This window comes from Chelmon rostratus, chromosome 18 (genome assembly GCF_017976325.1).
Source record: "Chelmon rostratus isolate fCheRos1 chromosome 18, fCheRos1.pri, whole genome shotgun sequence".
NCBI classification, from domain to species: domain Eukaryota; kingdom Metazoa; phylum Chordata; class Actinopteri; order Chaetodontiformes; family Chaetodontidae; genus Chelmon; species Chelmon rostratus.
The window spans coordinates 9,167,322-9,192,140 of record NC_055675.1 but is presented as its reverse complement, the minus strand read 5'-3'; the positions used below and the strand labels follow the sequence as shown (position 1 = coordinate 9,192,140).

The following is a 24,819-nucleotide window of genomic DNA, read 5'->3' as shown; positions in this document are numbered from 1 at the left end:
AATAACCATAAAAAATGTGAACTTTCCACCAAAAATTCATGAGCGTGAGTGTTTGACCCTCTGTTTATCAGCGCCATGCATACTAACCTTGGGGATCTCCTTTTTTGCGATCGTGAGCCAGACCTTACGTCGCCGTGCATTCAGCTGCTCAATGGTGAGATGCTTCTTCTTCACCATGGGAAGCGGAGCATCATGGGAAAACTTTGCAAAGATCTTAGTGACATAAGGACGCCCCTCATCCAGAAACTCTCCTTCTCCCCGTTTTTTCTTTTTCTTCACCTTTTTAAGTTTGGCTGATAAAAAAAGCACATGGAAATCAATCTAAAATCTTCTGGCAAATCAACTATGCCAGAAATTATTCAGTTATTTTTGTTTTGTGACACTGACACAGATTCCAGGGATTTTTTTTGTCTTTACCCTTGAATTTCTTCTCATCTTTGATTTTCTTCTTCTTTGGGCCCAGTAGGTGGCGCTGTTGCTCATAGAAGGGGTCATGAGTAGAGAGGAGTCCTGTGCTGTAGTATTGATATTGGTGAAGCTGCAGGGAAATATACACCGATGAAAAAAATACAATGACGACATTACAACAACACATGTCAGAGGTATTCGAATTTTGACAGGCCACTGTATTTGTGTGTGTACGGTTGTACCTCCCGGTCAGAGTGGAACTTGCTCTGATGCTGCCTGGTGAAGCGATGTAGCCTCAGCATGTCATGAAGTTCCTCCCGAGACAAACTGAAGTCAGAGTCATCTGAGTCTGTGTCTGAGTCTGTGGTGTCGTCACTCAACAGGATACTCTGCAGGAGACAGAAGAGGAACATCGTGGAAGCTGAGGGTGTTCACATGAATATACACACTATGTGTAAGAAAGAGCACAGCACATGTTCTGAATGACATTAGTAGCAGGGCTACAACTAATGATCATGATCTATTAATCTATTAGTCATTTATGCAATATTAATCAACAGAATGTTTAAATCTGTACAATGGAGAATATGTCTATAAAGTACCTTGAGCCATTTCCTGTTCTTCTTCAGCTTGGAGAAATTGTAGAAGCTAGTTTTATCTGCCTTTTGGTCTGTGGAGTGTACAGGGAGAGAAGAAACATCACATGATACTAATGGGCATGAACGGTATCTTCCGTGAACAGTTACATGACAAAAGTGAGGGTGTGCATGTGTAGTATATGTGTGTGCATATGTGCATAACATAAATATTACTATCTCTCTGGGTATCGCACCTTTTCCTTGCAGCAGAACCCCGTTTAGGGGCTTTCCCTCTGCAAGCCCATCCCCTTGCTCACATGGCTCACTCTTCACACTCAAAGCTGTATGCTGAGTAGAGGGATCCAGGGACAAGCCCGTCCCCAATGCACCGTCACTGTCATCACTGTCATCACTGGAACATGAGAAATATATAGCTGTAAGTCCACCATTTGCCCAAAAGCAAGAAAATATCATTTAGAGCACTAATCTCTACATCCAAGTATGATGCACCTTTAAACTGCAGCACCTACAGAAACTGATCATAGAATATCCTCAGGGACAAACCGGAGTTTAATAACAAAAAAAGTGTATGTGCGCTCCATCTCCATTGCGCTTGTACCTGGTAATGTCTCCGTTGAAGATGGCGGCGGTCTGTCGCAGGAAACTGTCCAACCTCAGGGTTCTCTCCAAGCGCTGCAGGTAGAGAGGTTTGGCCAGGGCAGAGCTCCCTGATGCTCCAACCTCCGGCCGGCCACCCTGCCCTGACGCCATGCAACACAGACACCTCTGCCCAGCAGGGCCGCAACTTTTACTGACAAGAGAGAAGCAGAGAGGAGACAGAAATAAAGGAACACACAGATGCCACGAGGTCAGAGCGAGCACTACAGGACACGGTGCTCTTAACTATGGGATGAGTAAGCTGTTTTATTGTTAGTCATCTAAATCATAGCAAGAACTGGTGGTATGTTGGTTCATACCACTTAAAGGATTTGTAAATGACTCATGAGACATTCATAAGCAGTTGCTGAGTTTTTACTTCACTTTCCCAAAACAAATTTTCTGTCCGGCTTGTTGGAGATACTCTCCTCCTGGCCTGGTTACTCACCTCTCAATCGCGACATACATCTCATATTCTTCCATGTATCAAAATGGCCCTTTAGTCCAAATAACAAACTATGCATGGATCATTGAGCAAAATACAGTATAAACAGTGGACCTACCTTCTCAGTAAGGGACGCCATTATTCTTGATTCCAAGATTAAAGATCAAACAAAGGTGAAAGCCCCCTAGAAAAGAAGAAACCAGTCACACACATGACAATAACCGCATGACAATAGTAAAGTGTTGTTATGAGGAACTAGTGCTCTTTCACATTGTGTTCTGTTTATGTGGAGTTTCACTGTGTGATACTGACATCTTGAGTTCTGCCGTGTGCTCTTAAAATTCAAATACTGAACTTTAAATAAGAACAAAAACGTTAAAAAATATAAACAATTTAAAAATACTGAAAAAAATTAAATTACAGCTCTGCAACACTAATGTGTCTCTAAATTGTTCGTGCTTTTTTTTTTCAAAGAGTTGTTAACTCGTTTGTATGACACACAAGGCCGTTATACTGCATACTACTTTTATGAGAGTCAATTCAGTTTATTAAAAGGTCAGACTGGATAAATTTAAAGATTTATATGTCACCAAGTCTAGTATAAATGCGACTTAACCAAGTATTACAATGTTTTTGAAGCTAACAATTCATTTTTGAGTGTGCAAGCAACTGTTTTGACAGTGACGATTAGCAACAAGGCAAAGTTAAATCCGTTGTCCTCTGTAATTACCACACATTAACTTTACACATTCACTTGTCTTTCTGAGACAAGTTCTCTGCCTCGCGTGAAAAGAAGGATGAAAAGAACTAAAGCAGGAGTTTGGTCTTCTTTATAACAATGAAGAAAAACCTGAGAGCTTTGTTACCCTAAATAATGTTGCTCTTGCTGCACTATAGCGCTGTTTAGCTAGCCAACAAATCCAAGCTAGCGTTAGCCGGGGCTTCCTAGCTAACCTTGAATCGCGCACTGCGTTGTAGCTTGCCAGCTAACGGCGGTTAGCTGCTTCGCTGTGTAGCATTGCCTCCAATCAATGATAGTATTGCGCCAAGGTGCTGCTTTAGACACACACTTGACAGCTTACTGTTTTCATTAAACCACACCAAAGACATGTTTTAACGTCGGTACTTGTTTTTCTTAACGCCTAGCCTTTGTTGCGGGGTAACTGCATGCTTGCTATCTTGTCTAATGTAGCTTTTCATCATAGACGTTAGCTTATCAAATACTGAGGCGCTTTGACACAGACGTCCTCTCACACCATTAATATGAAGTATTCAAATTGGTTCTGTCTCTTTAAGGCCACCACCTCCCTGCCTAAACAATGTATTAAGATATGATATTGGTTTAATGTCAATTCTTTTAACAGGCTAGTCGCGGTTCAGCGACAGCAAGGCCCTCCGCCCGCGCCTCTCGTACCCCTGTTGCGGACACGAGCGGGGACTCGGTTGCCTGGTGAACGAATGATCCCCATGTTTTAATTCTTTCTCCCTCCCGGCCATCTTCCCCCATTGCTCCTTCGCCATAACAACCACGATGGAGTCTCTCACCTCGGCCCCGTGTCCCCCTTTTCGTCTCTCTCTTCGCTGCTGCCGACTCTCGGTTCTCTGACTCCAAAATGGCGGTTTGAGACGCCGAGCGAGTCTGTGAGCTTTGAGTCGGCAGCAACAGCAGAGAGGCGGCCACTTTCTGTTACTGAGAGAGCAGAGACACGACGCCATGGCGAGGGTACAGCAAGGAGCAGGCGTTTGAATCAATCACAGATAACGGGACGCTCGCCTATCCGATGTCTCCGAGCACATAACTGCGGCAAGAAATCTAAGCGGTTACTTTTTCTAATAAGGCGAGGTACACGTCTATAGAGTATGTTATTTTGGGCACTTAATGCACAACTTATCCAAACTTATCGATTAATTTCCGATGTCGATTAATAGCGTCTGCTCAGTGCGAAGATTACCGAGCTACGTCTTACGTCACCAGAAGGGAACTCCGTTTTAGGTATGGTGAGGCAGTTTGGGATAGCCACAATAAAATGTGACAATTATGAAATTGTTCTCTGATGTTAAGTGTTTACAGCCAACTAAACTAAAATTAAAAATTTAATTTCATATATCTGTTTATGCACAAATGTATGAACAATTGTGTTCGATTTATATTGATAATGGTTTTTGATACACATGAAATTTTCTATATGGTAGTGGTAGAGATCCAAACAATGATGCTTGCTGTCACAGTGGCCAAAACTAATCTCTTCCAAACCACAGCTTTTTCCCAAAAGTTTTTGGGTTTTTTTTTACTGCTAAGATGCATAAGTAGGGTCCATGTCCTTTTTCAGATCCTCGATGTGCTGATTCAGTTATACATAGGTAGTTATTTCTCTCAATACACCTGATGGTTAAAATAATATGTTAAATATTTATTACACAATGTATTATGGAGGCACAATTTATTAGACTTTAAACAACCAGAATAATCAGTTCATCAGTACTGACAAGCTTTAATGTGCCACGAGTGAATTGCAAAACAGTGAATATATGAAATAACACTTTGTTAATCGGCGCCACATTTACTATTAGATAAACAAAGACCAGTACAGCAGAGTGGTTGAACTGAACTAAGGAATTACAGATATCGTCTAAGTGCAGGTAATTTTTCCAATAGACAAAGCAAGTGCAAGACCTGATGTAGTCAATAGATGTGTAGTGCAGTTATATCTGATTCCAGCTTTTTAATCCTTTTCTACCATTATAATGAGAGGTTCAGGCACACTGTATGCACTGGAAAGCCCTGACAATATTTTACATCACCAAATAATTGCTAGCAATGTCCACCTTTTACTACATGCTCCCATACAAAGTGCAAAGGTCTTTATATCAGCTTCAAATACTGCCAACAAAATAATGTAAGTGTATTCTGTGGACAATAACTGAAGCTAATGCCATTTTCAGCAGTAGGCACTACCAACAGGCAATCAGGTGAATGTCTGTATCTACTGAATGGGTCAGTCCTTCGGGTGGTGCCGTGTCATTGACATATAGATTGTGGACAGCCCACAGTCTTTTCACATTGATAGAAGAGGAGGCCTCATTCATAGCCAGCTGGATTTCTCCTCCTCAAATTTCTGTGGATCAATGAAAGGCTTGTCGATGGACTTGATCATCAGTTCGCCGCAGTACACGCATTCAGACGCAATGATGTCATCAATGTCTGATTTTATCTGCTCACGGCTTGTGCCTGCATTGCCCTTTCCCAGGCTGGAAGTGTCTGCTTCGTCCTTGGGCACTGGGCGGTGGCGTGACTTTGATGACTGCGTGGTTGCCGCCAGCTTTTTCTGCAGCTCCTCCAGACGACTCTGCTTATAGGCCGTCAGGTGAGGGGTCACTTCCTAGAAGATAGAAGAAAAACATGGGAATTATTACTACATGAAAGTTGTTCAGGCATCTTTAAAATATAGCATTTAAGTTTCAAACATGACATTTTTAATAAGGCAGTTACCAAAGTGATTAAAGAACGGCTAAAGAGAACATCTTGTCTGTGCAGTGGCACATACTGACATTTAAAAAAGCAGTGTGGATGCAGCCTGGGAGAGTTACCTGGAACAGGCAGTCATAGTGAAACATGTGTCCACACAGGAACAGATAGAATGGCCTGTTGAGCAACGGAAAGTCACAAGCAGCACATTTTTCTTGGGAATCCACTACGCCATATTTGTTCCTCATTTCCTGGATGTCTTCTCTGATGCGTTTAGCACTCTCTGTGGCCTCCTCCATTTCCTGCTTCAGCTCCTCGATGTGCTGGTTGTACTCCTCCAGGGAGCTGCAGATGGCCTCCTGAGAAACCAAAATTCACAGATGATAAAGTGCATTAATTTGAAGTAATGTATTATATTTTGTGTTTGTATGTTAACCGTACACTGAGCATACTTCAATTCTATCTTCACATAATGACATAGATGCAATCTAATTGTCTGTCTTGAATGTATTTCTTGTTCATCTCAAAAACAAGAAAGTTACGGACCTTAAAATGGTCAATGGTGACAAAGTCTGGGAAGAAGGGCAGGATGTCTTCAATCTTGAGCAGGTTGCAGCTGGACAGACAGTTCATGGCTTTTTTCACATCTTTCTCCTCCTGCACCACATGTCGGGCGATCTTGAGCCAAAGCTTTTTCCTCAGCTCCTCATCATCCTCAGGCAGGTCTGCACACGACTTGGCCAGGTCTACGTCTACCTATGGATGACAAATACATTGCAATTTAGTGTCAAATTCTGTCAAAGTTTTTCGGATTCTTGACAATAATCTGGTTAACATAATTATATAAAAACAGATGGATATTTTTTGTATGTGACTGTATTTGCAAACATATAATGCTGACCCCAAAATCATGCATAACTTACTTGTAAAGCAAGATCAACTGCTTCTTCATACAGTTCCATAATCCTATAAATCAGAACACAGGCCCGGAGGTAGCCGTGTTCTGCACAAAGCCTGAGGGCGTACTTCAAGTCATAGTGTATCTCTGAGGCGTGTGTGCCTGCCTGCTCCAGATACCACAGCAGAGAGTCCGGCTTATATTTGGCGTAGAGCGACAGCAGGTAGTTATGGATGGCCTCCTCCGTCACAGTCAGCTCGTACACACAGAACTCCATGTAGCGGATGGTTTCACTGATCTGCTGGGTGCTGCCCATTTGGCTGTAGTTCATCAGAGCTGGGATGAGCTTCTTTGGGTCCAGCCGTTTGCCCATCTGAATCCACGCATCCACCACTTTTTTGGGAATATGCTGCATGAGGACAGGGGAGAACTTGTAAAAAAGCTTCTGATCACAGTGCTTGGAGAGCACGTCCAGAGCAGCGCTGTAGTCGTCATGTTGGCAGTAGTGGGATATCACTCTCTCGTAGTCCTGCATGACGACTGAGAAGTAAACCATGTCGTCCACGTTGCCGTGGCTGGCCAGCAGGTCGTAGATGGTGCTGCGGTTGTTGAACAGGCACTCCTTGTGCTTGGAGTTGCTGAGGAAGTGGCGAAACTCCTCACGGGTCTCCTGAAAGATGATGCTGTTGCCATCGCTCTCCAGCTGGCCCAGCCGGTTCAGGTAGAGCTCGGCTAGCCAGGTGACCAGCAAGGTGATCTGCGTTCTCTCACTCTGTTTCAGATTATTTAGTTTCTTCAATAAGAACTCCTTTAGGGCTTCTTCTTGTTTGGCTTCGATGAACTTGAGTGCTATCTCTTCAAAGTAGTTCTGCGTCAGCGCATAGCACTTGGCACTCTCGAGGTATCGCTTGTTCTGGAAACAGTGCTCAGCTTCTTTGGCCAGCACCATGTCCATGCATTCTGGCCGGTCACGGCAGTACTCCTTGGCCAGATCAAATTTATTCATGCTCATGTACATCTGCCAGACGTCCCTGGCCTCTCGCTGGACGTGGTACCGAAAAACTGCCCGCTCGGTGTAGATCCACACCAACCCACCAACTGGGTCTTTGATCATCTTCTTAAGGGAGCCAAATTTATCTGGGAACACATCCTCATATACCACCTGTCCATTCAGGGTGCAGATGGCCTTAACTCTGTCATGGAGGAGCAGCAGGAAGTGGAACTGTGTCAGCACAATGGAGATGGGCTTGTTGGCAGTAAGGTCAATGTCTGGGGTGTACTCCCATACCTGTTTGATAGCGAGGGAGGAAATATGGAGAAAGTATGTGAAACATAAAGATAAAGACAACAAGGGATGAATGTTGAGAGGGTATAACGAAACATTATTCAGAGATGCATTAGTTTGAGCTAAACCCCTTGAAAGAAAGGAATTTTCACACATAGACATTTACCTGTACATCACTCAGCAGGGAATCAGGCCTAACATAGTCCAGCTGACCATAAAGAACTCCATTACCCATCATCCAGGCAAATGCCTTAGGGGAGGTGCGAAGCTTTGAGGTGTAGAAAGTGATCTCGCTGTAGCCCATGTTGGCTGGGAACTCCTGGAAACTGGGCAGCAGGTCCTGGTTCTGGCTGAAGATGGAGCTGAGGCCTTGCTGCTCTGACCCCTCGGCCACCTTACCCACAAACTGGAACAGGCGTTTGCGAGTGGTGGCGATGATGAAGTACTTGTTCTCCAGGCCCCGTTCCACCTCCAGGCAGCAGACTGGTGCAGGCTTTCCATCCTCCTCCAGAGAGTGGACCTGTCCCAGGAAGAGAATAAGTTATTGTTTAGGTGCATACCAAGAGGAAGAAATAAAATACGGTACACTTTCAGACATTGTTCTAGTTGGAAAGGTTTAAACAATCTTTCTGTAAGCATGACCAACTGTGCACTGAAACTTGATAACACATACTAAACACTATATATAAGGGATGACCACACGTGCTCTGACCTGTCTGAAGTACTGATCTGGATTGGTGTTGAACAGGCTGCCCTCTGCTGCAGAGATCTCAGCCTCAAAGATGATGCCTTGACTGGTGCCAACCAGGATGGGCCCTGTGTTGGTCTCATTGCCCAGCAGCTTGTTCCAGCCTACGCTCTCGATGAGGTGGCCTCTCCAGCGGGACAGACTGCGCACCTTCTGTGTGTTCCTGTTGAGGTACAGACACTCGCTGGTGCTCAGGCTGATCAGCAGATGGGAGCCTGCAGAGGGAAAATATGGAGGAGGATACAGCTGCTGCTGTTAATAAGTCATAACTGTGACACTGCCACAGTGATCTTATAAATATTATAACAGCTTTGGGTGTTTAATGTGAGGGCTTGAGTTGTTGCTGCAGCTTCTGAGGCAGTCAATATTATTGTACGAGTTACTATGGAATATTCAATGCAGCTAACGAACGCAGTGTTCATACATCAATATGTATTTAAAAAAGCATGAGACACATCTGCAGATAATAATATGAAAGAAGGCAAATTCACTGAAAGTCTCATCTAAACAAACTATGTCATTCAGATGTCTAATTCTGACCTATGGGCAATCAAAGGGAACTCTGAATAAGCATTGTGGTTTGTCTCACCAGTGGGGTCCAGGAACAGTCTGTGCACTTTACTTTCATCTTTGCGTCCCAATTCAATCTGATTAGGCTGATCTGGTTTCGCCAAGTCAATCCTGTATGGAACAGAACATGCACCATTAGCATCAGCAACTTGTATCAGCTGCATTATCTCTTTGAACGGGCTCCAACAAACAACTATAGCTAACAACAGCTGAGTACCAATCACAAAGAAGAACAGCCAGTAACTCAAACTAATCCAATCAAAACCATACAAACACTAGTGGCCATTAACACAGTGTTTTAAGTGCTTATGATGGTGTTATTTGCCTCAGCAGGGTGTCCTTTCCCAGACTCATGCAGAGCTGATTGTTGCAGACCGCAAGATGGTTTATCTTCTCCGGCGGAGTAAAATCGATCCTCTGCTTGTTGAAAATCGGCTTCTCTTCCTCGAGTCTCACGTTCACAAATCCTAACGTTAGGGAAGAAGCACAGCGTCAATGTTAGTGAAAGCATTTAGTCAACAAAATCACTGCAATGTTCGCTTTAACACTCCAAAAACAGAGTAATAATAACGTTATAGCAACCTTGCTTGTAGCTAATCAGACAGGACATCTCCAGAGAGGAGGGCGACCTACCTGAATGTGTTAACCCGATGTTGGCGGTCGACAAGCGGCTGTGCTGCTGCGCACTTTGCCTGGTGTTTTGCAGGTCCTCGTACTCGTCAAGGATTGAAGCCATTGTTAAATGTACCTTGTTTCACTAACTGTAAATTAAGTTCTCTACTGATAAAATCCTAAAACGACATAGCTAAAGAGCTAGCTAGCAATCACAACTTTCACCCGTTTACGGCACGCGAGCGCAACGTTACTTCCCCTCTACGCATGCGTATGGATTGAGAAGCAAGATTCAGAAAATAATAAACTTCGCTACAGTAAAAAGAGGAATAAGTGAGATTTCAATCACCCGTGCTAACAGATAGCTTAGCTTCGTACTACACAACACAGGGTGGATGCGGAGAATCAGGTGACACACAGAATCATGTGATCACGTCTGGTTTAGTGCTTATCCTTGGCACTAGGGGGCGCAGTTCGTCCAAACTTTGAGTGGCTGGTTATGAGGCTGGTCACATAAAAAATATCATAAATGAATCCGGTGTGTTTCTGTGACAGTACATTTTTCACTCAGTATCGTCTCAGTGCACTATGGTGCCATTTCATTTTATCATTGATTGTAAAGGACATGTATTTCATTTTATTTCCCTAATTATTTTCCCAATCAATTATGCTTTTTTTTAGTTAATGACTTTGCAAACAACACGGTAGTATAACCATGGCATTAAAATCAGCAATCAAGAATAAAATACCATACAAGAGCATTAAACTAAAATGAATTAATAATTACAAATTAATACACACTGGATTTCCCCCCCACGTGTTTCTGCTGTCTTTTTTTTCTTTTTCATGTTTCTTTTCCTTGACCTTTGCAGTATTGCTTTGTTATTGCTATGCACCAAACTACAAAGGACAATTTATTGTATGTGAAAATCTACTTGGCAATAACCCCCAGCATTAGAAGTGGTTTGGAGCTTCTTTCTTTCTGTCTATCTATGTGGATTTCTGTCTTTTCTCAGTGGGATTGTCTATGCAAATCACAACCTGTCTGAGCAGAAAACCTCCCACCCCACACATGGGCCCCGTCAGTCTGAACAGGATAGGCGACCTGTCGGCATGAGAGAGACAGTCCCCTCAGCTGACTCTAAGTATTTTTAGTCCCAAGGCGATCAGACAGGAGGAGAGGCTGCATTCAAACGTTGAATGTGCGGCTCGACATGCCACCTCACATGGATTACTTTTACCACGAGTCCCGAGTCCCTTCCGCTTGCGGGCTGACCCGGGAGGATGAGCTGGAGCCCGGTGTGATCAGCTGTATGCTGGTCGGTGACGGAGCCGTCGGGAAGACCAGCATGATTGTTAGCTACACCTCCAACGGATACCCGACAGAATACCAGCAGACTGGTTTCGACGTCTTCTCCGGTGAGAGATCGGGAACATTAACTTTGCTTTCACTATTTTTTTTTTTTACAATAATAAAAAGTGATTAATTTTATTAAGAATAAAAATCACACACAGTTGAATGAACGCTTGTATGGAGGTAACAGACTAAATTATAGGCTTATAAGCAACTGTGTATTACTGCTTCCAGGTTAATGTGCCGTACAATTTATAGTAATACAAGTCTGAATATGCTGTTCTGCGGGGATTTTAGTGTCATATCAGGATCTTAACTTTAAACTTGTATATTTGTAGCCCGTGTTTTGTCCATGTTGTGTTGTGTGTGAGAGAGAGATTTTCATGTTGGAAATGTTTTCTTTCTGTGAAAATAAGTCCAAAGTGAAGTGAACTAAATTGGCAGGCGACTAACTTATTCATGTCACTGGTTTCCAACAGGTCAGGTCCAAGTAGAAGGATCTCCAGTCAAAGTTCAACTTCTGGACACCGCTGGACAGGTAAGAATATTGGCTATTTTTTTGTTGTTTTTTTTCCAACAAGAAATTAAGTAGACAACAGGCTGTTTTGTTGTTGTTGTTGTTGTTTTTAGTATTAAAGTTATAAACCCAAATTTGTGTCTGTTTTCTGAAGTTGAGTTCATTGTCTCAAGTGATAATGAATTTACCTGTTGCAACAAAGCCCCATTGTTAATGTAGCACACAGAGATTTTCTAATGTCATCACAGAATGAAGTATGAAGTTGCAAACTCTGTCACGTCCTTGCTTCATCCAATATATGACTCAGTAACCAGATACGAATGTTAATGGATCATCTTTGAGACTTGAGTGAGTCAGTCTTTTCCATTCATTGCTATATCATGTCTGCACATAGTTTGGTTGACACTAACCTGTGCCCTCTGTCTTTGTGTTTCATTCAGGAAGAGTTTGATGAATTCAGGGCTCTGTCCTATGCCCACACGGACGTCTTCCTCCTGTGCTTCAGCATGGTCAACCCCACCTCATTTCACAACATCACCAAGAAGTGGGTCTCGGAGATCCGGGCCTACAACCCGTCCTCGCCCATCGTCCTTGTTGGGACTCAGTCGGACCTCTTACTGGACGTGAACGTCCTCATCAACCTGGACCGATCTAATGTCAAGCCCATTCTGAGCTCCCGGGCTCGGAGCATGGCGGAGAAGATCAGGGCTGCAGACTACATAGAGTGTTCGTCACTCACGCAAAAGAACCTGAAGGAGGCGTTTGACGCGGCCATCTTCGCCGCCATTAAGAACAAAACCCGCAAGACCAAGAAGAGGAGGTTTTCCGACCGGCGAACAAAAGCTTTCTCCAGGTGTAGCTGGAAGAAGTTCTTCTGCTTCATCTGAACTCATGAACGGACCGTTAACCCTGTGGGTTGTGGACAAAACTCTTGATTTATTTAAATCCTTTACTTTCGCTTGATGTCACACCTCCAATCTGTGGCAGTTTAGCATCCTTCCCTGTTGAGTTTTTTGTCTTATTTTACTCTGGGATGCCAAATGGTGCTAGGGAAACAAGACATGAGCACACTGAGCATTGGGAACCAACATCTATGGAGGCAGCAGAGAGGATTCTGGGTCATTATCAACTTGAGTGTGGTTTCACAACCCAGCAGACAGATTCAGGGCAGCAGTGTTGCCTACATTATATTCTAATGGTGATTGTTTCAGGGCGATAGAAGAACAACATGTCTCGCATATTAAAATCAAAGCATCTGTGTGTTTTCTATGTATGCATCACTGGTGCGAGAACTGGGCAGCGAACTGAGACTTTCACCGCGGCGAGTCGACTCGATCAACATGCGAGCAGAAAGAGAAAGGACAGGCCATCATGTAAATGCTGTGAATTTGCATGGTGTGCTTTGCTACCAGCTGCAGCCTTTAATGCAAGCGGGGGAAACAGAAAGTATCAGGGCCGTGTGTGAGCAGATGGGCGTTAGCCGCTTCTCCGCTGTGCCCTGGCTGTCTGGCAACGGCAGCCGATTTGAATGCGGCGGCTGCAAGTTCAGGTTGCAGGGTGACGTGCCACATTCTTACCTGTGCGTGAAAGCTCCCCTGGCTGGTTCTGCCTGGTCTTCTCTGGTCCTCAAGTTATTCCGCTGACAATCTTATCACCCCTGCATTTAAGTGGAATTTTATCAAGCGATTTAAACTCTGTGGAAAAAGAAACACAGCGGGCTGATTTGTTTGTGGCAAAGTCTTAACTCTAAAGGTTGGTGCAGGAACTTGTTTGAAAGTCCTCTTGTTTGAGGTGAAAGGTTGCATGGGAGCGGCAAACCTTTGGCTTTTTGTCCCCGTCTCCCATCAATCTGCATCTGTGAAAGCAAGCACTGCAGGAGCTTTAACTTCCACCCTGCGGGTCCTCCCACCACCACCACCGGCAGCCTGGCTTTTTTATTCGCCCCTCTTTGTTTATATGCTCAATACACTCCTTATCTCCTCAAAAGCCCAGTGTGTACACAGTTAGAGGACGTTAAACTGCCTCTGCTTGAATGTAAGTGGAAAGTAACACACTTTTTGAAAAAGCCTTGTGTCTGTCTCATATGTGCAAAAGAAAGACATATTTTGCTCTCCGGTGTAACGGTATCTGGTGGATATATACATATAAGTGTATATAAGTTTCCAGAGGCAGGGCTTGGCTTTATTATGCTTCTCGTGGAAGTCAGCTTAATGTATATGTTATTCTGTTTGTTAAAACAGGTCATGTGTCATGTTTAGGTAAATGAAATATTAGACATGGATTTTAAATGCATTAATGTACTCTCCAAACATTTTGTATCCCTGTCACTAATCTCAATTCGCCATCTCCTTCTCTAACCTGTGTGTCTTTTTTACATGTTGGAGCGATGTGATGCAAATAAATGAAGTGCAAACTGTAGCTTCTGTGTTAACGTTTATTTTTAGAACAGCCTCCAATGCAATGTCATGTTATTTACAGTCCCTCTGACAGTAGCGACGACTCTGCTTTCAGAGAAGAGTTTTTCAAAGAGTCACCAAAAGCAGGAAAAAACAGCCAGCACTGTCCTCTGCAGGGGGTCTGAGAAATCCGACTCACCACTCCAGGTACTTTTCCTGAACCACCTCTCCATCCAAAGATATGATAAGTAGCCTCTGGCCTCCAGCCGTGCCTCGGGTCGACCAATTCTAATGCAATCCACATGACCGCGGATGGGGTTTGGCAGTGCCTTGCTGTGACTGATTGCTGTGTCTAATTGTGCCGTTTTCAAAGGGCCAGCTACATGGGAGAGCGGCGTTCAGTAGAGTGTGATTGAATCCAATTCACTTGATTGAGAATAAACAGTAGCACTGTGCTGGTTGTCACAACAATGGAGTGCGCGGACATTTGTCCAGTAGGTGTGATGGTGAAAACTGAGTTTTGACAAAAAAAAAACGTAAACAGAGGATTCATTGTGCAGAAATGAAGTGAAGATGAAAGGGAGAGATGGTGTATGAAGACGGAGCGGAGCGGGGCTGTAAAACACTTGCGGACCTGACAGCTCTGCAGCGCATTTGTTCAGGACAGGGCGGATGAGTCACAGATGAGAGAGAGGATACAAAACACACACTCGCCCCGGTACATCAGCAATCTGTTGGGCATTAGCGAGTGTGCCGTCCATCACGCAGTCATGTGTCAGGGGGCTGTTTGAACGGCTGTTATCAGAGGGTTAAAGCAGGACAACCTTCAACTAGGCCAAATGACCCCATGAGGAGGGGTCACAGAGAGGAGCTGGTGTTATGTCATCTGACACCGCTGACACAAGTGGACCCATGATGAACTTTGACCCGGGGACCAGTTGGTGTTAGCCATGACGGCCAGTCTTGAGAGGGTTATTAAAAGTCAATGACGATTTAAAGCTGCTCTAATCAATATTTTTAGAATAACAGTGGAGCATATACAGTGTAATGTTAAAGGTGTAACACACACACACAGAATTATCAGCCAATTTCACAGTTCCCCCTCACTCCATGGTGCGCTGATGCACCTTTCAAGTCAGGTTTTTTGTGATGTGTTTCCTCTTTGACTGTCATGGTTCACTCTTACCACTCTCATCAGCATTGTTTTCAGATGCAACAGGCAACTGTTTTCAGTGACAAAGCTCTAAAAGCCCACAGGGCCCAGCACCAAAGGGCAGGCGACGTTTGCTGCTAACACGTATTTCACTTTGGCGTTGGTGAAGACCGAAGCAGAAATAAACACGGGGAGAATACTGGACTTACAATCGTGAGACGGCTTGAAGCACGACTTCAGCTTGTTGCGCTGCCCCCAACCGGCCATATAAACAGTTAATGAAGGTGTCAGGAATCATTTCCAGTCTTATGCTGAAGTGTGTTTCCCCTTGGATCGGGTTTCCTCATAGACTGTTTAAATAGTGGACGCAGCTTCCAGATTTAAATGCAAAAGAGTCTTTCAATTCCACTGGTTGCAAAAAGAAGTCCAATTGTATCAAAACTGCAATGATCCTACTTCTCCCTGGATTTATTACCTCAGTAAACAGTTTTCTGATGATTTTATGGTCTCAATCGCCAGTTCCAAGTCTTCCTCAATACTGTATGATGTTCACTTTGTAAATTATGCTCTTAATTAGGGTAAATTAACCAGAACGATCCTCTAAGAACAGACAGGCATCTTTAAGGCCTCACTTGTTTAGAGGGCTCAGAAGGAGCCGAGGGGACACTTTGAAGCCTGATCACTGTTAAACAGAAGGTTTATCCCGTGTTTATTGTTATCCTGTGTGCCGCTGTGTTGTGCAGAAAGGAGTAGAGCAGAGTTCAGCTTTGTGTGAGGGCAGGTGAAGGTCAGCACTGTGGTTATTACCATCTTGAAAGGCAGCAGCCCTGGGTCAAGACAGGCCGTGAGACTCATCGGAGAAGCACACTTAAACGTCATGCCTTATTTATGACTCTTTTCCCCTGAAACTGTTTTCCTGTCTTTTATTCACAGGAAAGGCACAGATGCTTTGCAAGGTTCTTTACCTCAATTCAAAAGATCTATATGAAACATGAAAATGTCAAGTCTTGTGGTTGTACAGTCACACATGGTGCAGACAGGTTGTGCAGTCATAGGACACTAATTGAGCAATCACGAAGGCCATGTTGGACAGGTTTTAGGTTCCCAGGAGTTCAGTAAACTGTTCCTTCTCCTCCTCCTCCTCCTCCTCTCTTTCTCTTCTCATGGTTAGTCATCTATTTTTTCTCGTCTCTACACAGGGCTGGTCCCCTTCCCAGGATCCCCTGCTTTTAGCGATTGTGTCAGGAGTAGTCAACCAGGTCTTCCTCTGGCTCAGGGCCAGTTTCACTCTCGCTGGGTTTCAGTGTAGTCGAAGATTGGCAAGGAGGCCTGGGAATCAGCAGGTGCACCGACAGGTCTGCCCGGCCGAGGACAAAGACTATTGGCTCAGCGCTGCTGCTCCTCGGTCATCCAAATTGGCAGTTTGAGCAGTTATGCTTTGGGGGAGACTTGGCACGGCTCACAGTGTCTCTTTCACACAGACAAAAAAAAAAACCTCTGTTGTTTTGTTTTGTTGTTGTTATTGTATTTCCAATTCACTGGCCGATGCATTCGAGCGTTTTTGGGAATGTATGTGAGTCATTATGATTGGGTAGCGGGCTTCAAAATGAAGGTGGAGGCAGAAATTACAAAACATAAACATGAAAAATTAAGTTCATTTTGCCGTTTATTGATCTGCAACTCAATATTTTACCCAATGGCGGATCTGGTAAAACCTGGCTATAAAATGTTTAAATTGCATGCAATGAATTATTTTCCAATTTCTCATGTAATTCATTTGCAGTCTTTATTTTCAAAACAAAAGCCAGCCTGTCAATCACATTAGCTGTGCAAGTCTGTTGATAAAAAGAAAAGCTGTCAAAACATAAACCGTCAGTTTCGGTGTCAAGCAAAGCCGGTGAGAATTGTCCCAGTTCCTGACTGTGACTGTGCCTGGAGGCGGCAACGATTATTTCTGTCCCACAGTCAACAGCTTCAGTTCGCCTCCATCAATCTGCTGGGCTCCACACTCGTGCAGTTGAGTAATACAAGGGGAGAGTAATATGCAAACTACCTCTAACACTTGCAAACAAAGTCAGCAGCAGCGGGTAAGCGTTAGCACACCAGTGCAGGCCACTTTAACATCATCTGAAAAACGCCTGAGTCATTATAAGATACACTTCTTGTTACTGTTTGTTGTCAGTTGTTGCCTTTATGTTAATCTGCAGTCATCAAGGGACATAATGACTTCAGAGTGACCGTCAATGGCCGCGCTTGATCAAAGTCGTGCACGGCTGAAGTACACGCAGCTTTTGAGATGAGGCAGCTGAAGAGCCAACGCAGCAGCTGGGAAGGTGAAGGCCGATGACGACCCAAAGGCAATCGTGGGGCTGCAACTGTCTGCGGCTTTCACCGAATTCACACTCATATAGTGACACTTCTTTGTTGATTGACTTTATCATCACAAATGAATTGACAACAGAGGCACGTAAGAAAAAAAACATGACCGATGCCCCAATATACAGCTAAAAGAAAACAACACCTCATCGAACAGACACAACACTGTGCAGCACCAACCTGCAGTGTTGCATAGGTGTGAATCAAAGTACACTGCCAAAAACAATAGAAGACACAGGCTAATAACAGTGCTAAGATGTGCAACCCATGCATGTGTATTTACACTCCCACTTCACTACATTTGGCAACTATTTTTATTAATTGCATTGCATATTTTGCTCTTTGTTTTTAATACAATATAAATCTTGAATGGAGTCCTTAAAGTTTTATTTTATTCTAAAAAGTGAAAAAGATCTGCTGGTGTTGGAATATTTCAACTTGTTTCTATCTTGTACATTGGCTGCAACAGCTGGGTTCGAGCTCAAGGGATGAAAAAAAGGTTTTAATGTTACAAATGAAAGCTGCCTTAAATTAAACATGTGTTATTTTTAAATAATGCATGTAAAAGAGTCCAAGCCTCTATTAACGATATGATGTCTTCATTTCGCTCATTCCCCGCACAATCAGTGGAACTTCAGGCTGTTTATTGTGAAATCGTCAATTCCTGTCTGCTGTAAGTGCAAGCTTGTTTCTATGATGAAGATCAGACGTAATCTGCTGAGTGATGGTTTACTCACTAAAGGTGTCACAATCTTATCTACACACTGTCCTCTCCGCAGGACACATCTGCCAACCCATTCTCTGGAAGATCACCAGTAAACGACTGTATTATCTTTGCAGCATAGAGAGTGGGGGTGATCTCTGTCAGCTCTTAGCACCTTCCTTCTGATTTGAATTAAAAGAGGCGATCTGTTGTAAGAAGCTGTGAATGGCTTGGCAGGGGCCTCTGGGGACTGACACAACTAGGCATCATTATAGAGTGTGAGATATACATTGGTTGTGGATTTAGAAAAATACTGCCAAGAACCACATTTTTCTTGGTGGAGGTGAATTCAGTTTTTTTAAGGTCAATGTGATTGACAATTGGCTGTATTAATGTTTTAACTAACCACAACAGGACAACAATAAGATGCAACAAATCTAAATAAGTGGTATAAAATTACTTTGGTAGTGTTATCCAATATTATCCCAGGTGAACAAAATATCATACTTGAAATATACTTTCTGTGGTGTTTTGTTGCCTTCAAGTACACTGAAGTGTACCCAAGTTGTCATTGAGGACTACTTGAGTAATACTTGAGTATACTTGAAGAGTAAATGCTAAGTTGGCACAACTTTTTACAAACTTTAAGTGTCACCAGTGAAAATCATGAATCATGAGCATGTAAAACACACTTGCAGTACAACTGTTTTATATCACCAGTGTATTGGAAATATACTTAGATAAGTGATGTAAGTATAATCAAGTGAAATTAAAGAACACTTTAATTAAGCATGTTAATAGTGTATCGCAAAGGACTTGAAAATAAGTACACCTTTCAAAAGCAAGCTTTTTAAAAGTAGTCTTAAGTACAATTTATGATGATCAAGCACTTTGAAATACCACTTGAAGTATTACAGAATTAGTATATTCATTTTAATACATTTAAGTAAAACTTAATGATATCTAGTTAGAAGTCATATAAAAGAATGAAATGTCAAACATACTTTAAATTAAGCACAAAAAGTGTACTTTTCTCTTCTCTTATTATCTCTTATCTCTCTTATTCTTATTCTTATTATATTTAAATATATTTCTAATACACCAAAGTACACTTCTGTTGGACCTGGGAGGACATATGCTGAAATATATTCAGGTTACACTGAAGATGTGCCGTCTGATCTGGGTGGGTTATTCACTTTTCTGTTGTCTCAAAGAGGTCAACGCTGTAATATTAAAGGTCCAGCAACTAAAAAAGTAAAGATGGCGCCTCAAGTTTTATGTAGTTTATCAAACTGGAGAAGAGATGAGTAAATAAACAGATATATTAAAACTGTGTCAGTGTTTCTGATTTTCTGATTGACAGTTCTGAAAAGTGACTGCTATGTTTAGGAGCCAATACTCAGTGTCATTTGCATATGGAAAGCGTGTGAATTGATTGGTTGTGATTCTGTGCATTGGGCGTGTCCACGTCTGGGAATCAAGGGGGAGAGGTGTTCTCACAGTGGCGTTGGGGGAGGAAGGAGACGAGGGAGGCAGGGGTTGTTGTGACATCCACACAGCACACATGGTGGCAGCGAAGCAAGTGAGGGCATGATGCAATTCGACAGAACCGTTATAGCCCCATGTACCCTCTCCCACGCGTGTTGACACACACACACACACATACAGGTACCAATATATCAATATACACACGTACACAGCTAAATGACACATGGAGGTAGGAAAAAAAAGGTACACAAATGCACGCTCAGATCCTCCCCAAAGCTCAGGGCAGGCAGACATCACGCCAACACGTGATGTGCAGTAGTCTCATGGGTAAATGACAATAGATATTGTGTGTTTCAGTCAGAGCAGTAAGGTGTGTCTGGACTTGTTCAGCAGAGAGTGACTGGTTGCTGTCCGCTTACTCAGAGCACAGTAAACCGGCTTACTCAGCCTGCTTGTGTCACCATCAAAGGAGTGTGTGTGTGTGTTCATCGGGTAGAGGAAAAGCCACAGGGTGAAATTCAAATGAATAGGTAATTCTGGACATCATCAATGAGCAATAACTAGTAGAATTATGAAATCAGACTAGTATTTACAATATTTACAGTTAATGTTGCTTTTTTATATATCTAAACCATTATTATTATTATTATTATTATTATTAGTGTTGTGGTTGTTATAAATTGGGACCCTCCTTTAATCCTTGATAGCTAGATTGATTAGCTAGATATTCATTTATTCATCCATGCAGTTGGCATGAATGAAAACTCAAAGCATAGGGCAAGTGTTTGTATGAGGATTTTTTTTATCCCATTATTTTATTTTATGCTGTATTATTGTATCCTCTTCTGACCCAGTCGCACCATGAGGTGAAAATAGTTTTTATAGACTGATCTGATCTGAAGATGTAGTTATCATCAGCGACTGAAAAGTGGCTCTTTCACATTGTTTTCTTAGTTTATTAAAATTTCTTGGTGCATAAGAGATGATGACTGAGATAGGGACTATTAGGTCTATTACAGCACTGCCAGAAGTAGAGTGGTATCAGTCCTCTCATCTAACTCTGAGCAGGAAAGAAACGTTTTTCCCTAAATGTCTTTTTCTTTAAGTAAAAAGAAAAATAGCAGAATTTAAATTACTTTACATCACAAGTAAAAGTCCTGCATTCAAAGTCTTGTTTGTAAGTGTACTAAAGCATTATCAGCAAAATGTACTTAAAGTACCAAAAGGAAAAGTGCTCTTGATGCAAAATGGCCCTTTTCATCCTTTTCATCGTCTTTTATCGTGTTTCATTTGAACAGCTTCTTAAAGCGTTGAGCAGTTTAATCTTCAAAATCCTCATTCATGAAAGAAATGTTGAAATGAGCTGTATGTTAAAAGCTTCAACCCTGTAACTAAATGCAGTGCATTGAATTGCTTTGGACATGTGCAACCTGTGTGATTAACACTTATTTGCTCAGACAGCAGCCCCCCCCCCCCCCCCCCCCCCCATGTTTTGGTTTTTAGTTTTCTACTAAAAACCAAAACATGTAATGAAATTCATGATAGAAAAGAAATTCCCTCTGAATTGAAATTGGAGTTGCAGTATTAAGTAGCACAACATGGAAACGCTCAAGTAATGTACAAGTACATCAAAACTGTACTTAAATGCAGAGCTTGATTAAATGTGCTTGTTTCCCAGAAATTGTTGCATTTTCAATCCTCTACAAAGTTGTAGAGGCAATGACCACAAGTCTGGGACATATGTAGCCAAAAAAGGATACGGTTTGATACTACTATTACTAGTAGTACTACAACTACTACTACTACTACTAATAATAATAATAATAATCATAATAATCATAATAATAATAATAAAGACAGTTGAAGAAAAAGATGATTCTGCCAGCCTCAGACACAGCACACATTCACAGCTCTACAGAACGTGGTGTACATGCTGTGACATGAGGCAAACAGTGTTAATTTATTCCATGTCAACACAACAGCAGTGATGTCAAACAGGCCTGTTGACCACAACTGTTTACCTCAGGAAAACAAGAAGAAGCTTAAGATGTAAAACTGTACAGATACACAGTGTTCATTCCTTTGAGATACTCGGGTCAGTTGCGAAAGCGCTGATGCACCATGTATTCATGATGTAACAGAAACTCGCTGCGGGGCTTCCCAAGAGTCCGGGTAATGAGACTGCAGGATGAACGTCTTTAGCTACTTTCCAGAGAATGTGGCCAAGTACACCTGAGACAATAGTTTCAATCATTTAGTCATTTTCCAGTTAAACCTTCCAAGAATGGACTAAAAAAATCATCTACTCACTTGTGCTCATTTAGATTGATTTATCCTTTAAATTAACAGACTTGCTCTACTATTGGTGGGTTATTGTCGTGTCATCATTTCATGGTTTTTATTGCAGCCCCGATAACACAGAAATTACACGAGAAATTAGGATTTTCAACAGTCCTATCTGTCCGATCCTCGCTGCCTCACCCCGTCCATCGTCTGATACTTGTGATGTCATTTCGCGTGTGGAGCGCGTGCCACTGGTATGTGCTAACCATGGGGGCACTTCTGAACAACTGACATATCATCTTCAAAATTCACATCTCTGCCACAGCTGATTGCAGAGCAGGCGTACTGTGTTTATCCCACACTCACATCTCTGTGCATGCCTATCTATTACGAGACACGAAGGAAGCGGGCCTGTCATTACATTAGCTGCCGTCTGAGGGGAGTTCTCAGTTTTGGGATGATTCACAATTAGAAGTGACACAGAAGTTAAAGATGAGGATCACCACCAGGAGGTTTTAGAAACAGCATTATGGCGTGAAGTGACATCACCAGAATCACACAAGTGAGTGGCTTTATTTGTGGTCTGCTTCTTCAGCCTGATTTACAATGAAAATACACTCAACAAACACTCAATTAGAAGACCCATTTGTTTTTTAATGGCCCTTTTTAAATGCATCGCCTTTAAAGTTTGATGCAAACCACATTATTTTCTGACTCAGTCACTGGTCACAGACACTGCGGCACCACTGAGAGTGAAGAAACCGAGGAGCTGTCATCACACTGCGATGGTATATGACTGATATGGGAGTGAGAATAGAGCAATGTAATGAGGACACACAGACACACACAATAGAGGGACAATTAAATCACTTATATCCAGACCGTAGAAGCACCCATAAGGCGAGCTGATCTGAATATGGCCGTTGGGACTTCCCTCATATACTCACACACAATGCCCATACACACTCATAAGAACGGCTTGGCTCCTTTCTCTGAAGACAAACAGAGCAGACGGATGTGTGTTTGCACTCTCTGCCGTCGGCTCCCCCTGACAGACCTGTAGAGCAGGCTTCTCGCTCTCTCATCCACTGCCAGCTGGTCTGACGAGAAGTTCGTCTCACTTACCTCACATCTGCCAGGTGACGGGCCTGCAAGGGCGTGGCCGTTGAAGAGTCGGTTTCATTTGTTTCATTGAACTTTTTAAAAATAATTTGCATTCAAACCGACTGGCAGGTTAAACAAAACAGAAGGAGGAGAGCCTGGCTGCCAAAGGTTCGACAGGATCATCGAGTTAGTTAAAGGTTAAACTGAGCAGCAGCAGCAGCAGCAGCAGCAGCAGGCTGAGGGGATAAAAGCTTGGATAAATACTGACAGCCTCAACTCTGAGGTTCAACACTGTCACCTGTGAGAGGACAGAAGAGGGACTGCACTGGACTTTCCTGTCCAGGGAGGAAACTGCTGTCTGAGCAAATAAGTGTTAATCACACAGGTTGCACATGTCCAAAGCAATTCAATGCACTGCATTTAGTTACAGGGTTGAAGCTTTTAACATACAGTGTATTCATATATATAACTATAAATGCAACTTTTTCCCTCAAGATTCTTGTCAAAAAGTCTCACAGTGGTTTATCAAGGCTCAGCAGTCAACTTGAATGGATATTCCACAGATTGTTTTTCAAATCATCCATTTTGGACCCAGGTTTAATTTTATGACACAATGCAACAGTTGAGTCATTTGAATGTGAGTTAAAGGGGAGTTTTTTTGTGGGGTGGAAGATCAGTCACAGTCAATAGAGCGCTGAAGGGATTTTTGAAGGCCAAACCAGATGTTGGCACCGCCAGTGGGATTTTTCCATTGGATGTGGGATTTTCTGCAGAAAATAAGATCTATGGCAAACAAAAGTTCAGGATATCTACATATTTTGTTCTGCAAGATCATTTTCACACATGAACACCACTTTGATTTGATGATTTTTGAAGCGTAAATGCAATCGTCAGAAATAAAAAGCTGTCAGGCTATAAGCGAGAGACACCGTAGTTGTATGACTTCAAGGTCCCTACCACTAAGCTTCCTGCTACACTGTACTATACACACTTTACTGTAAAATGATAAATCTGCAAGTCGGAAAGTTTGAGGTAGAATAGTTTGTATAGACACAACGTGGCTGCGAAGGCGGACGAGCGGGTCGACGAGTTTCCGTGCACAACCTCTGTCGTCTCATTTAGCCACTTGAGAAAGAAAGAAATCACCTTTTCCATGACATTTAACAGCTTCGACGATCACGAGTAGGGTATTCACTGACTTATTTCCTGTCGTAGAATAAAACGTAAAAATCTCATAAGCTTGTGTTAACCACAGACCTTATTTCTCTATCTAACCAAAAAAAAACATTCTAAAAACCCACTGACTTTGAGACGAGGGAACCCGAAGTGTAGCCATGCTAACTCATTTCCAGATTCTAGGACTCATGCCTGCATCGCGCTATATGCTATTATTGTATGTGATGCACGGCATGTGCAAGCCTGCAGCTCAAAGAAGAGAATGAAAAGAGCAGAGGATTAGAAATTGATGTTTGGTGTCCTGTCATGAACCTTATCCGTGGTGACCTGTAGCAGCTTTCATGTACTTTTATTCAGTGGATCACGTTACCAGAAAGGCTCCACAGAGTTAAATAAGTGTGCCTTTGTGCAAAGACTGGTTCTGCAATGCCACCCAGCAGACCAGGCTTATCCTCCAACCTGCAGCTTGGTCTTGTTTGCACTTCTGTTGTCCATAATGTGACCAAAGTCTATTGTAGTGTGGAAGAGGCTGAGCACCGTTCACACCGACGGGTTCTGTTTCCTCTAAATTTGCACATCTGTGAATGTCAGTGGGAACCATT

General features: G+C 42.8%; 3 protein-coding genes across 4 annotated transcripts in view; 1 reads left to right on the top strand and 2 right to left on the bottom strand.

Annotated features, from left to right (window-relative positions):
* The window catches only part of ino80 (INO80 complex ATPase subunit), a 35,287-nt gene extending 31,540 nt beyond the window's left edge, over positions 1-3,747 (bottom strand). For both annotated transcript variants that reach the window (XM_041958246.1, XM_041958247.1), the window contains exons 1-8: positions 3,634-3,747; positions 2,207-2,272; positions 1,606-1,797; positions 1,241-1,398; positions 1,011-1,078; positions 651-797; positions 418-538; positions 88-293 (exon numbers count right to left, since the gene is read on the bottom strand). In XM_041958246.1, coding sequence (XP_041814180.1) covers positions 88-293; positions 418-538; positions 651-797; positions 1,011-1,078; positions 1,241-1,398; positions 1,606-1,757 — 852 coding nt within the window. In that variant the 5' untranslated portion in view covers positions 1,758-1,797; positions 2,207-2,272; positions 3,634-3,747. The remainder of the gene's footprint in view (positions 1-87; positions 294-417; positions 539-650; positions 798-1,010; positions 1,079-1,240; positions 1,399-1,605; positions 1,798-2,206; positions 2,273-3,633) is intronic.
* Positions 3,748-4,524: 777 nt separating this feature from the next.
* Positions 4,525-10,053, bottom strand: vps18 (VPS18 core subunit of CORVET and HOPS complexes). The gene is made up of 9 exons (XM_041958654.1): positions 9,689-10,053; positions 9,381-9,522; positions 9,075-9,166; positions 8,450-8,700; positions 7,904-8,257; positions 6,478-7,740; positions 6,101-6,310; positions 5,677-5,913; positions 4,525-5,468 (listed from the first exon to the last, which is right to left on the bottom strand). Exons 1-9 carry the CDS (start codon positions 9,789-9,791, stop codon positions 5,172-5,174), a joined length of 2,949 nt encoding a protein of 982 aa, XP_041814588.1. The 5' UTR covers positions 9,792-10,053; the 3' UTR covers positions 4,525-5,171.
* A 712-nt stretch (positions 10,054-10,765) lies between these two features.
* rhov (ras homolog family member V) lies at positions 10,766-13,956 on the top strand. Its single transcript, XM_041958328.1, has 3 exons — positions 10,766-11,086; positions 11,501-11,559; positions 11,979-13,956. The coding sequence occupies exons 1-3, from the start codon at positions 10,882-10,884 to the stop codon at positions 12,423-12,425; spliced, it is 711 nt and encodes a 236-aa protein (XP_041814262.1). The 5' UTR covers positions 10,766-10,881; the 3' UTR covers positions 12,426-13,956.
* Positions 13,957-24,819: the final 10,863 nt, after the last annotated feature.

Coding starts and splice junctions, on each gene's coding strand:
- vps18 (XM_041958654.1), bottom strand. CDS start 9,791: ATGGCTTCAATCCTTGACGAGTACGAGGACCTGCAAAACACCAGGCAA. Junction 9,167..9,380: donor GGAAAGGACACCCTGCTGAG/GCAAATAACACC, acceptor TGTTCCATACAG/GATTGACTTGGCGAAACCAG. Junction 7,741..7,903: donor CCCTGCTGAGTGATGTACAG/GTAAATGTCTAT, acceptor GCTATCAAACAG/GTATGGGAGTACACCCCAGA.
- rhov (XM_041958328.1), top strand. CDS start 10,882: ATGCCACCTCACATGGATTACTTTTACCACGAGTCCCGAGTCCCTTCC. Junction 11,087..11,500: donor TGGTTTCGACGTCTTCTCCG/GTGAGAGATCGG, acceptor GGTTTCCAACAG/GTCAGGTCCAAGTAGAAGGA. Junction 11,560..11,978: donor TTCTGGACACCGCTGGACAG/GTAAGAATATTG, acceptor TGTTTCATTCAG/GAAGAGTTTGATGAATTCAG.